This window comes from Squalius cephalus (assembly GCF_949319135.1).
Source record: "Squalius cephalus genome assembly, chromosome: 10".
NCBI lineage: Eukaryota > Metazoa > Chordata > Actinopteri > Cypriniformes > Leuciscidae > Squalius > Squalius cephalus.
Window position 1 is genome coordinate 14,253,832 of NC_137131.1, and position 14,710 is coordinate 14,268,541.

A 14,710-nucleotide genomic window follows, 5' to 3' on the forward strand; every position below is an offset into this window, starting at 1 on the left:
TTGCAGCATCTTAAAATACTGTGTATTAATTCCCCATGACGTCATCAATATAATTTCTAAAATAATTCCATTCATCTCCATATTTGTTTTGTTAATAGTTCATCTGTAACCTTAACCCTCTCTTTCTCTAATGCAGTTGGTGGGAACTCATCCCAAAGTAGCTCACCTAGCTCCAGTGTGCCAAACTCTCCTGCCAGTTCTGGTCAGATCAGACCGAGCTCTTTGCATGGTCTAGCCCCCAAACTGCAGCGTCAGTACCGCTCCCCCCGCCGGAAGTCCGCAGGCAACATCCCCTTATCCCCTCTGGCTCGTACACCGTCGCCCACCCCTCAGAACACCTCCCCCCAGCGTTCTCCTTCACCTCTTCCAAGCCACGCACTTCTCACTTCTTCAATTGGCCAGTCTTTCCCTGTCAAACTCCACTCTTCACCTCCCTTAGTAAGACAGATATCCCGCCCTAAGAGTGCGGATCCTCCTCGCTCTCCTCTGCTCAAACGTGTCCAGTCGACTGAGAAACTTGCAGCTTCTCTTTCTTCTTCATCCTCTTCACCTTCTCCTTCCTCTGCTGCTGATAAAAAACTGCCAGTTGGGGCCAGTCGCAAACACAGTCTTGATACTTCACATTCAGAGTTTAAAAAGGAGATGCTACAGCGAGACCCTAGTCTACAGAGCCTGCAGGAATCAGCCAGTGAGACTCTAATGGGAGGAAGAGTGTCTCCTGCAGAAAAGGGCAGCCTGCAGAAGAGTTCAGTTCGAAAACTGGGTCGGCAAGAAGGTCCTGAATCTGGAACTGGAACTCTGGGACTTGTTCCTGGGAAGAGTAAACTGAAAGACAAGCTGTCTGCCATACGCCAGGATCGTGCTGAGCGCCGTGAGTCTCTTCAAAAGCAAGATGCCATCCACGAGGTGGATTCCTCAGAGGATGAGACAGACGAAGGGTCAGAAGACAGCCAAGATGGACGCAGGACAAGCTACGTTCCTCCTAGCCATATCTTGAGGCCTACTACTGTAATGGCCTCTCCCCATACCATCAGGATCGGACCAGCAGCTCCACCAACACTGGGACTGATGCCCTCAACAGTTGCACCACCAGGCTCACCTCAGCCTGGTCAAGGACTGCAGATACAAAGCCAAAGTACAACTCAATCTCAGACACAAACTTCAACCTCACCGCCAATGCAAGCTGCACCCAAGCCCCCAGAACAGAATCCCACAACCTCTACTATGGCACAAGACTCCAATTCAACGCTAGCGGATGACTCGATAAAGAAAGAGTCAAAGGTACAGGACTGTAGTCTTAGGCCTTCTCCACTTCAACCCAGCCCTCTGTCCAGCACCTTTTCCACCCACGGCAGCGCCTTTACCTCTGTCAGCAAAGACCCCTTTGTCAAACCTACCACACCTCCATTGGATCCCCGGAGGACCCTCAAAACTTCTGAGCCCAGGTCCAAAACCAATGGTAGAATGGATTCTAGCACTGCTTCTGTAGTAGCCTGGGATACCCCTGTTGCTACCACACCAACCGGAGGCATCACTAAGGAGATGAAGGAGGCTGACAACCGCAGACAGGCTGCAGCCACTGCTGCTGCTACCGCCTCTGCATCCACTGCCTCTGAGAGTGGAATGGACAAAGTTGTGTCTCAACTGGCCACTGTTGCTAAGAGTGTACTTGGCCCTGTCAAGCTCAACATCGCAGGTACTAAAGAGGCCTCAGAGCGGACAAAGGACCAGCGTCCCCAGGTAGATGCCAACCACCCAAAGATAAAAGAATGTCGTCTGGAGCGTCCTGATTCTCCTGACCGCTCGAGTCCCTCTGCTGCTTCTGGCTCCCAGTCTTCAAGGCTGACTGAATCTCCCTCTAAACAAACATTATCTAAATCTGAGCCAGCCTCAACTTCTCAGAGGTCTTTAGAGGTCCAAGAGACTTCAAAAAGGCCAGCTCCTCCAAACTCCCAAGCTGGGGAAGAGAATCAGGAAAGACCAGGGACTTCACAAAGTGGCACCACACCAAGGCCTAGGTCTGAAGCACAATCACGGGCCCAGGCAAAGCCCAATTCCACTACTTCACGAGATAAATCTAACAAGACAACGTAGCAGCCTTGCATAAAGACCCATTTTCTCCAGCTTTAATTTAATTTGCCTATTAACAGACATTTTAACACAAAGTAGTTGTCCTGTTTAATGTCAGTATCCCTGTGAAAAGATTCTGGAAAGATAAGACAGAAGAAGAGAGAGAGGTGTTTACAGATGAGCCCAAAAGCTTAATTTCAGAGAGTTTTATGCTCTGCCATTCACAAAATAATTGTGAGGTTGTGTAATTGTTTTGCTTTTCTTGTTCCTCCTTTTTAAGTATTTTTCTCAGCAGCTAGAAAACTTGGAAAAATGTGTGGTTCTGCACCTTGAGAGCCAGAAACCCTATCCACTTAAAGTGTATTACCTCTTCATATTATCTTTATATTACTTTAAGAATCTTCTGTTGTAGTAGGTGTAGTTGTGCCTTAAAGCAACACCTCAACATTTCACTTGTATTTCTTTCTGCCTGTTCATCTTTGAAGGAAGATACATAGCAGCAATAAGAGTAGCGTATCCCGAGCAATTTTTACAAACACACCAGGTTGATTTCATCACACGTGTAGTATGTAAGAAAAACCAAACTGCGTTTTCCATCTTTCTCACTCATTTCATTTTTCAGTTGTCTCAAACAGCTGTGAGATATATGTCTATGAAAATCGACCTGAGATTTTCCCATGGCACTGCCATCATTAATGTTGTACATGGTAACTGAAATTTGGATGTACATTGTGGAAGAATGATGGTCATTAATGGCAAGGATTACATCTTTACATGTTACTCTGTTTCTTATCAGAATTAAAGATGTTATTTGTAATTATTTGGAATTACTATGTGTAATGAATCATGTGATTTTTGGCCATCATTCACATCCCAATAAAGCTACATATCGTAGCTAAAGACATTACTGCAAGAGCAAGTGACTTGCACATCATTATGTTTAGATTTAGTTTTGGTTTGGTTTAGTCCTTGTTCAAAATTCCAAGCGGACCATTTTATTTCTTACTCAGCGTGCATTTTATTTTCTCTCATTTTAATATTTGGACCAATTTGCTGTCTCTGTATATTTGTTTGCCTAATTTTTTTCCCGTTTTTTCCTTTCCTTTCAGACTTGTATCGTGTGTGTGTGTGTGTGTGTGTGTGTGTGTGATGCTCTATGTATAGAGCATGTTTGAGTGTGGGTTCTTATATTATGTATATTTAAAAAAAGTCTGTTCTTTGTTAGTTTTATGCCCTAAACAATGGGAGTTTGTTTTTAATTGGTGTCCTGTCTTTGCCATATCAGCTCTGTCTGACTCGGCTCTTTGAAATATACCAGGCAAAGATGTATTTGCACAAACCCTTTTTATTTTGTGTGTAATTAATATGAAACCAATAAATACAGTATCCAGTTAGATCCCAGACTCGATTGGGGTCTTGAGGGGTTTGACCAGTAAATGAGACTGTGGTACGCTTTCATATTATCTTGACATTACAATGTGTTAACACCATATTGTATTCAAAGCTTAACCTGTGGAACTATAATTGTTTTAATCACATTTTGCATTTCTAATCGAAACCAATCATCTGTATTGTGTTTTTGCTCAGTTTACCACTCAATATGTATGCATAACGTTTAAAGTTCAACACTTGCCACTAATATAAAAGGAGTCTCGTTGCTCAGAAAGTCAGTTCCAAAAGTTAGGCTATTTCCAACATCTACTGTGCTACTTTGTCCCTGCCCATATGGAAAATGAAAGTTTTTTTTTTTTTTTTTTTGGTTAGACTTTGACTGATTGTGATTTAAAGTCACGTGATGATGGTATGTACAGTACAGTTACACTATAACCTTATTCATGTTTTGTCCATATAAAATGTGAATGGATGCCTTGCACATTTATGGTTCTTTAGGGAATGGAGCTGTTGATCGCATTGCTGCCTGAAGCTTAATTCCTGATGAACCTAATTAACCTGGGCACCATGATCAGTGACAAAAATGCACTTGTAGCGAGAATGACATTTGGATCAAGTTGGAAATGCATCTGTGGGCAGTCAGGTTTAATACTGTGCGTCTTGAGAACACTGATCGAACTTACACAATAGTGGCCAAGGCATAAATACACTGTTATTAAAAAAAAAGACCAAGGCCTTAACCATTATGTCCACAAGAGATGAATTACAACTCAATCCTACTCCAAAGTTACATTCTCATACCCAGAGAACTTGAATCTCCATTTAAACTAAATGTGTTGGGCTTAGAGAAACTGCCCTTAAATGTTTACATGTGTTAAACCTTGAGAGAACATTTGTAAATGGCACACTAGCATATTATGTCTACATAGGCACGTTTTGTTGCTTAGATGATAGCAGACCACTAGTGATTTCCTTTCTGGCTGCACTGCGTTTGAGATTTTACAGGGTGTGAAGACATTAAGTAACTGTTGCATTCACTCCTAGTATCTTATTTTTTTACATGTAGTTTCTGATGACCTGCTTTACATTATATATGTGCTTTTCACAAAAAAGGAAAGCATTGTAATTTTCTCATGTGTGAAAATGCGTTAAATTCATCTCTGCCCCCTGGGCTCGTGAGCTGCCGAGGGCTGTGAAAGAGCGCTAACTGCCTTCTCGTGTACGTGATGTGGATAATGATGATGGTTGGGCTATTTGTTGAGGTAAAGTCAGGTATCAGAATGCCTGTGGTGGTCATCCATCAATGTCCCGCAGCCACATACCACCATGCACGCGCTAGTGAAATGTAATCTCACACTCCGTCTAGAGCAAATTCACCCGCCACCTCTCACCTGTGGTATAGCTCGGCTCTATATGAACGAAAACCTTTGGAGCACACATACACACGAGACTTGCATCTAACCGTATAGACTCCATGTCCAACCACTGCCCTCTCCTTATGTCTGTGTGTCTTGTGTTTGACCCAAATGGCAGCACAGATGAGATGGTTCACTTTAATGTAAATATTTTTAAGTCCAGTGCTCTGAGTGTCTTTAATATGAAAAGAAGTTATTTGGTGTGCAATGGCCATTGCCTTAGACATGACGCATAGATGAATGGGACAATGACTAAATATTATTTGTATTTTAAGACTTGACACTCAATTATGGTGATATAGTGGTATGGATTTAGGGCACTGTCCATGTGTCCGTCTTGCTTTGTCCAAGACTAAATGAGTCAGTGTGCTTGTACAGACACAAGTGAAAAGAAATGGGCAAAGAAAAAAACTTATACAGTTAAACCAGTGCAATATCTTACAATTTTCTATTGTGGTAAGACGCATGTTTGTTGTTAATCCTACCTTATGAATAATAAAGCTTTTTTAAGTAACTCACATGTGGTTTGCATTTATTCACTGACTATAAAGCATTAGGTTGTTGCAATTAGCAGATGTTGCAATTAACAGCAAATGTATAGTGTTGCATGCAACAGCTTTTTGTTTACAGTATATAAACTCAGCAAAAAAAGAAACATCCCTTTTTCAGGTTTTTAAAAGATACATTTGTAAAATCCACATAAGCTTTACAGATCTTTATTGGAAAGGGTTTAAACAATGTTTTCATGCTTGTTAAATGAGCCTAACTGAGCATAACTAACTGTTAGCACCAAATAGAATTGCAAAAAATAATGGGTGTTTTCAAACAAGTTTTTAAAACACTCCCGTCCTCCATTACGTAGACAAACTGATTTAATGTCAGGCCACTCAAAACACACTGCAACAGGTTACAGTATGTGCCACAGAAATGATTGAGCTAACAGTATGAGCTACAGTACTGCAATAATGAATTTCAAGTATAGTACTCATCAGCATAAGCGAAACTTGAAGAAATATAGAAAAGTATATATTTGTCCTTGTCATTTTAGTACAATATAGATTGAGTAAAGAATGTATCTAAGTAGTCAGTTTGTCTAAAGCTCTACGAAAACTTTATCTGGACATTTTTTGTTCCATTAACATATTTAGTCTATCCATAAAAGGTTGCATTTTCCATCAGGCAGTTGTATTTGAATCCGTTAAATGTGGAGTAAGAAATCTGGACATATTTTAGCTTTTAGAATCGAGGAATTCACTCCCCTTCATTTAAGCATGTTGAATGGATCCCTATGGACAGTTATTATAGGTATTTGCTCACCCACCTGTCATAAGCTTGTTTCGGGGAATTCATTGCCTTAATGAATGTAGAAGACAGTCCTCACAGGATGTATACACCATGTTAATAGACATAGCATGCCATGGCTAAGCACTGACAAGGCGGCAATAATGAAGCCCGATACATTCTGGTGTGTGTTTTTTTCAGATGGGTTATGTTCGAGAGCAGTATGCCCTGAGGCCAAAGACAAGGGGGTCAAAGGTTAGCTGGCTTGCTTAAAAGGTGCCCACCATAGGGGATAATTGGATCCTGTCCTGCCTTCATTTACCAGTTTTCCATTAGCAGGCCTAAAATGTGCACACTTAAACCTGCTCCTCAGACCCTCTGGCTTACCATCTCCCTATGGCATGCAAACCGCTGGAGAATGAAGATCCTCTGTTGACCCAATGTGTCGCTTCCTCTCCCCCCTCTGACAGGACGCTGGTGCCACTGATGGATTGCTGGCTGAGTCTCTCTCTGACACCCGCTCTACATGACCGGGTAAATTCATTCCATTCCTGCCTCTCTCTACACAGCCGCCCATCCCAGCATCCACTGCCTGACAGCCAGCCTAATGGGGGGACCAGGCCAAATGGATTTCAGAAGAAAAGCGAAGGAGGGCAGGGCCTCAGGGGGGCAATAATTCTCCCCTATTTCAGAATTTATTTTCCCCAATTCTCTCACTTTTTTCACCTCCAAGTTTTCTCGAAGAAATTGAAAGGAAGGAGAGGTTTCACTGCCTATTGATTCAATTTAAATGTGACAAGTCTGAACGCAGATACATGAATCATTGTGTCTTATTTACGAGCATGAGCCACGTTGAACGTTAACCCTCCAAACTTACTCGGGTCCTCTAGAATAGATAATAGGATACATAATAAATGCTTTGATCAGTTCAAACTGATATTAGATGTTAGCAATTAGTTTTACCTGTATGGCATAGAAGAATGGTGGAAGCTGCATTATAGGGTAATTGCTCTCTGTGGTACCACGTGCCACGTTTAATGAGCCTTATTCTGTGTGATGAATGTACAACATAATTTGTACAGTTTGCAGACTTGATGTTGCCTGCCAGGCAAATAGTGTGAAAGTTCAGTTGCTGAGAGCAATAAATTAGCCCGTGGAGAAGAGAAATAGACTGGGGTATTGGGATTTCAGCTCGGCTAATACTGCATGCCAAGGAAATGGTGAAAGGAAGGAAGGATCTGAAAGAAATTGTGAGTGAACTGTGGCTGGAAGGTCATTAGAAAGGCTTGAACCTAAAAGAAACTAAGTAAATTGCAGACTGTGAACTGGGTGCGAGGAGGTATGGAAATGCATACTGTATGTTGACAGGCAGGGAGAACATCCTATTATTGTATTCGGACCCATGCAGTGTTTATTTATTCTATTTTTTTCAATTCATTATTTTTTATGAACATTAACCAGGCAAAACTGCGACAATTTAAGCAACACTATTTAGTTGGTTGCTTGGGGTTTTTTTCTTGTTTTTTTTTTCTTTTCTTTCTGCCGTGTCACACCAGGTAGCTCCGCCCACACTGAAATTTCATTCAATGGTACCGCAACTTATGTTTATTAATTAGGCTACCAAATATGGACAAGGAGAAATGGAGTATGGAAGTTGAGAAATATTGGAAAAATCCCTGAAGATTCACAAGAAAAAACAGAATTTGTCTGGAGAAGCACACGGTGTGTTTTACGCTTTGCAATAGGCCTACATGAGTGTGCTCAAATAGAGATGTTCCGCACACTACTGGCTTTCGTTCAGCGCATATTCTCTTTCACTTTAATCATGAACAAATAAATAAATGAACATTACTGCTTTGATTTAACTCAGTTATTTTAGTGTGTGATGATGGTAAAGAATCCAATGAAAGATACAAAGACACGAAACACAGGTATAGGAAATCAGCTGCCTCCCTGGGAAAATGGTCAGTTAAGGCGTGAAGACTTATGAGGTCCATTATTGTCCGTGGACCCTTTTCAGTGACTGTTATGATGCTTATCCACAGTTATCAAATAGTAAAGTTTTTCATATTTTAATAAAAAAAAAAATGAATACACATTTATAACGCTATACTTACCTTGGAAGTAAATGTCAAAAAAAGAAAGAATTAGCACTGCTGGAAGGGTGTTTCTTATAAAACGGCTGAGGGAATGATGGGAAATTATCTTTCTCTTATCTTTCTTTCTTAAAATTATCTTTCTTTCTGACCTACATAATCTCGATATTTTATCCCTTGGAAAGTCGTGCAAGCCCTATCATGGATTATTTTTTTCTTTTGATATTCCAGGAAATCGTAATACAAAAATGATGTTTACTGTTATCTCCCGTTCAGCACTATAGAAGCTTACGTATGCTATGACGACTGAGAACCCCGGAAATGTGACAAGGGGCCTGGAGCAAATGGGAATACAAAAAAATATAGGCCTATTTGTTGTCATCTCCTGTTTACCCAACTATAAGGACTTCGGCTTTAGAGAATCCTGCTTTAAATATTCATGATGAAACTTAAAAGTTCTTTTTAAAGAGAAGCAGCGAGCACATGAAGTTGTCATGGCCACCATATATAGTGTGTTAAAGTCATGTAAAAAAGATTGAGCTGAACGCACATGAACGCCACCACAAAGTCGTAAATACGAGTGGGAAGCTCGGGATTTTCTTTAATCCCCGATGTTTACAATTTGGTGGTCATGTCAGTGAGAAACATTGAGGAATACCACAATATTTATAGGTAGGCTATTTAGCAGTGATATTGTCAGGCAACAAATTAATTGCCGGCACAAAATATAATGGTTTTGTAATAACAATATGTAATGATAAAATTTACTGTGGTTTCATAAATGAATTAAAAACACTAAAAAAGCAAAACACACCTGATGCACAATCTTTGATCTTAATTTTCTGTAAGTAGAGTTTAAAACCTCGCTGTATTTTTGTGTACACTTAATTAAGAGATAGTACATCACCATTGCTCCGACAAAAGTGACAAGAACGCACCCGATAATCGTAAACACGACTTCCCAGCTCGTAAATATGAACTTCCCAGGAGGACTTGAACGCACCAATAGTAGGCTACGCTGATTCTCTAAAAGCTTTACTGAATAGCTAGAGATTATGCTGCCCTCACATGCATTCGGAATTATCATAAATACGATTTTCCTAGTTAAAAATTGGACATGAATGCCGTATTTGACATGAATGTCGCACTGAGAAGTTCGAGGATAATTTTGATACCCAATAAGTTCCAGAGATGGGCAGGCTACAAACTTTAAACATGGCAGAGGGGAGAACGATTGCTGCTGTGACTGGTATTCTTTATTATTGTTTCACACAACATCGTCCTGTCTTGTCGTTAAAGTAGCACATATTTACATATGAATAATCATTAATAATCATTTGAAGCGCACTGTATGTATTATACACAACAGAAATATCCTAGCCTGGATGCCAGCCGAACTTAGCCCCGCCCACAACATTTTTAGGTCGGGAAGTTCATTCTGACTAGAATCTGAGTATGACGACGTCAGGCTAGAAATATCCTGTATTTGACAGAAATTCCAGAATCGTCAGCAAACTGACAAATGAAAGCGATAGGTGAATGTTTATATAGGCTAGTTGTCAATGAATTAGCTTTAATATATTTTTCCTCAAATAATAGAACCTTTCGTACTCCATGGTTCCTGTTCTTTCCGACAGCAATTAAAGCACTTGAATGTGACGAGCTCGTAATCACGACTTCAGAAGTGGGAAGTAAGAAAATTCCGAAAGCATTTGAAGGCAGCATTAATGAGCTTATTTGTTCTACAGCCATTTGTGTTTTTTGCCGCTTGGCAAGCAGAGACAGCAGTATCTAGGTCTTTGAAATCGGTTGGCAAAATCAGATTTTGCATATGAAGTATGAAGAATGTCAGATTGGAGATGCCTTTTCTTTCTCTTGTAACCCTTCCACACACTAATTTTTCACTGGCTTTCAAAAAGTGGTAGGCACAAAAATGGACATAAGTAAGGAAGTAAGTGCGCAAAAAATGCCCAAGTGCTGTGCCCTAAACCCACACTATCTTGAATACCAATTCAGAGTAGTATATGAGGCAAAGCATATCCCATCATGCATTATGTTCAGGAATTCAAGTGCCTGCAGTCGTGAGATTTCGAGAAAAACATTCCACTGTATAAGTTCTATTAATTAGAGATAACATATAATTTGGTTGTAAAACATAAAGTCTTGCACATTTTATTGGTGCAAAGATGAGTACGCTATGTGTATTTTGTACAACATTTGCAACTGCTTTTTATCACTTAATTAGAAGCACCAAAATTTGGACAGTACTGAACAGACAATTAGAAGTTTATTTTAAAATGCAAAGTATTGAAAATCAAAATAAAGCTCTGTAAGCAATTTCAATTTTCCAACACTATAAGTGTGTCCCATCTGATAATTAAAAGTTCTAACGCACTTGCAGTCTTCACTCCTACTTGGACACGGGCCAAATGCAGGAAATACGTTGTGTAAGTAGACAAGTAGTCAAGTGCAAAGATCGCGTGTGTGGGTTTTTGGACAGGCCCTATGAGAGTGAGGGAGTGCATGACGACTGTAGCCTACTCAGTGCCAGAGATCATATTTGACAGCATGAATCCCACCATTGACCAATCAGAATAGAGATGTAAAAAGATCTATAATTCTATACATTTTTCAGATGTTTTTTCTACACCTCTTTGGTTACACAGTAAGCAGTTGTAAGTCATTATTTAGATGAACATTTTTTTTTAAATCTTTTTTTCTGTCTTTCTCCTTTGAACAACTGTGCAGATAATCTTCATGAAATGGCTTTGTTTTTCTTTCATGTTGACTGAATAAATAGTTGTGGTTAAGTCTCAAAACTCTCCCTCAGTAGGGGTTAATAATGACAGATGGGAGAGTTGGGTCTGTATGAGGGTCTGGCTACTGGGGTCTCCATCACTGTCACTCTGATTGATTGGGACATCAGCCAAGATAAAAGATCCTGTCTTCCCTGCACGAGAGCCCAGCTCCCTGGGGAAAGGTGAGAGAGGAACCCCTCCAAAACATACACACCTGCAGGTACATATGCTCAAACACACCTGCAGGTGGTCTCCCTGCTCGCTTTCACTTCTTGGCCCCAGAAACACAGATGCTCCTGCTCTTGTATCTCTTGAGATTTGCCGTGGCCTCTAACAGTCAACTGATGCATCTTTTTTTTTTCTCTCTCTCTTTTATTTTATTTTCTCTCTGGTCACACCATCTTCTACATTACAGGGCTGATAGAACATTAAAATTTGATAGCAGAGAATCAACAGTGTTTGGGCCAAGACTGCAGTCTTGATATTATTAATAATTAATCAAGGTTCTATGTTTTTGAAAATCCCGACTGGCTATATCTATAATGCAGGTCTAAGTTCAGACCTCAGAAAGTTTAAGTTCTTGTCTTTTCTCCATCTATTCATCTATATGTGAAAACAGCATTAGTGCAGCCTTTAAGCATAGGCTATAACAGAACAGCAGGACTGAAGCCAAGACTACAGGCTATACTGAGCTGCATTGCTGCTCATATGAATAGTTTTAGTCTTTTCAGTGCTTTGGTTTTGTAAGAGAGGGGTAAGAGACACCCCAATGCCCTTTAGTGACAAACTATGTCATCAACAAAGAATAATAATCCCCTTTGCATTGTATTGATGGTTACAGACTTAAGCCATGGGAGGGCAGTATTTGATTGAGTCATGTGACATACAAAGACAGACACTGTATTTCTCATTCAAGATCAGTTACATTTGATTCAGTCTCCAGTCTCATTTTTTCATCCATCCATTCATCCACTCAAAAATGCTGTATAATTGAGGTAGAGAAAAATATAAATGAAAGGCTAAATATTACTCAGTGTAATAGACTGTATTTGAGTGGCTGTCTTGCTGGCCCCCTGTGGAAACACATGGAACTGCATATGTAAGAACAAAGCCCCTGCATTCTGAGCGGGTAGTATTCCCTGCTTTACCCCATATCCTTCATTTCTTTTATCCTCTAAAGCTCAGGTAGAGCTTGTTCAAATGATCAAGCTGTTCTGGTTTTGTAATTGGAGCAGTGGTGCCCAGATCATTGCATAATGTAATGTAAAGATGTCAGGGAGGAGTTTGCTGGATAAATCCCAACATGTTCTTATAGTTGAATGGAGTCCAAAGAACAGGCTTTTGCAGAAGAACTTAATAGGGTTAGGCAGCTGCTTTCTTAAGTGCTGGCCACTTCAGACAACAGAGCGAAAAATTCAGTGAGTCAGAGAGTAAGTCAGGAGGGACAGATTAATTGATTTGTTTAAGGGAGGCAAATATTTTCAAAGCAGAGAATTCAATTTTGCCCCAGGTGAAAATGAAAGGGGCAATCAATATTTTCCCACAAACAGAGAAAAAAGTGTTATGTGATTTTTTTCACATAGTTACACAACATGTGTGTGCGTGCGTGCGTGCGTGCATGTGTGTGAAGATCATTTTGAATTGGTCGAAAATATTTAATAAAAGAACATTTTACAGTTTTACTTTTTCAATGCCTCTAGTTAGAAGATGTCTCTTGATTCAAACAGATTATCTGATTTGCTTCTCAAGCTCACGAGAGCTGTACTTTAGAATACTGTTCTGTCATTATAACTACACAGGAAAAAATGAGTAATGCAATATTAACATTCTATAACTACAATTTACTAAACTGATTAAAGAATAAGTAATAGTGTAGCTCTCCGTTAAATGTGGTATAGTTTATTATTAGCTAATCAGTAACTACTATTTTTTTCATATCTCCCAGAGGACTACTAACTAAGAAGTACTACAGGTTCATAATTAATGTGACAAATGCATAATGTAATTAATTCTAAAGTGAAGGTCATGGTAACCCTCTAGTAATGACTCAAGTATTATCAAATCATTTAGAAGGAATTACTCATTATTTGGAACAGTATTCTAACTGAAGTCATTGTCAGCTTTAGAGGTTTTAGATAATAATTTCTCCTGATGGATTTGGTAACTCTTGAGTCATTAGTGAGTAACCATGATCTTCACAATACTGATCCTGAATAATTCTGAATAATTTGTAGTTCCTTTAGATGGATGTAACTCTTATCAGAACCTTACAAAAAAAACTCAAAACTTACAATGACTTCAGTTATCATGCTTTTCACTTTAGAATTCTGTTCCATGACGGAATATTCTAAAGTGTTATCCGTAATTTCAAAAGAAAAAAGGGACTAAGCTTGGATCAAGGCAACTTATGGAAACGTTTTTACTGGCATTTCTGGCCTTTTTCTGGTGCATTATCATTCTCAATGCACCCTCTCACTCCTACATCTTCTCTTTTTCCCTTTTTCATTTCTCATTTCAAACTTTACTCGTCCTTTACTCTCCTTTTATCATTCATTTGTCATAATCTCTCTTCTATCCCTCCAGTCTCTTTCCATTACCTCATCACTTTAATGTTGTGAAGGATCTTGTAGGACACCAGTAACACATTTAGCTGTAATATGGAAATCTACCCTTGTTTTGCTCTTCTTAAATGTATTGACTGTGAATGGATTATCACCTCATCCACTTAGCCCTAACCAGCAGATGGCAGGCGAAAGGTTTCTACAGGATTCGCTCTCCCGCATAAAAAGCTGTGGTGCTAATCAGCTGTAACAGGCTACAGTATGGCATACCCAGTGCCATGTCACAATTTAAGCACTTGAAGGGACAATGAAATGCATTTTTCATTGACTTTCATACATTCATTATTGTGCCCTGTATCTCCAAAAGGAGAATGTTTGTTGTTATAGTACATTTTTGAAACTTTCTGCAAAGTTCTGCGTGCACATTTTCATCATGGTTCACTCATTATTCCAATATTCTGTCCTTGTGAATTAATTTCTGCCCCATATCCACTTACCATACAAATAATAATAAAACAACTAACAACATAATCATGCATATAGCACAATAAATAGGGTTGCCATATTTAAATTGTATAATATGTACAAAAATATTAAAGTTAGGAGACAATGCTTCTCATGTATTTTATATACAGTATTTTGGACACAAAATCTTTATCTTGGTAGCAGCAGCCAAATTATGTAAATTTGCCAACAGGTTGTTATTTGTAAACGTTATCTCAAATTGTAATAATATTTCAAAATATTACTGTTTTTGCTGTATTTTCCCAATTTTTAAAAAAAAAATACGATCAAATAAATGCAGCCTTAGTGAACTTTTTTGTTAAGCTTTGCTCTGGGTTGCGCTTGAAATCCATTGTAAAATCTATAAATCCATTGTATGTCCAGTGTAAAACGCTTTCAAACGAATGGCCATAAATACACTCATGGACAGGCAGAAATCAGCATAAACATCTGTAGGTTATTTGCAGCGCGAGTGGTCCCCAGTAATGGTGTATAATCAGTGTATGTGCCTTAATGTTTTCACATGAGAGGTCTGGACTAAACATCTCCTCTCTGTTATGACTGAATAATTACTCTAAAAGACCTCTAATTAC

The 14,710-nt window shown here is 39.3% G+C and overlaps 1 protein-coding gene across 9 annotated transcripts in view; it reads left to right on the top strand.

Moving 5' to 3' along the window:
• mast2 (microtubule associated serine/threonine kinase 2) overlaps nucleotides 1-4,729 on the top strand; it is a 135,194-nt gene extending 130,465 nt beyond the window's left edge. For all 9 annotated transcript variants that reach the window (XM_079882821.1, XM_079882822.1, XM_079882823.1 and 6 more), the window contains one exon: nucleotides 137-4,729. In XM_079882821.1, coding sequence (XP_079738947.1) covers nucleotides 137-2,094 — 1,958 coding nt within the window. In that variant the 3' untranslated portion in view covers nucleotides 2,095-4,729. The remainder of the gene's footprint in view (nucleotides 1-136) is intronic.
• Nucleotides 4,730-14,710: the final 9,981 nt, after the last annotated feature.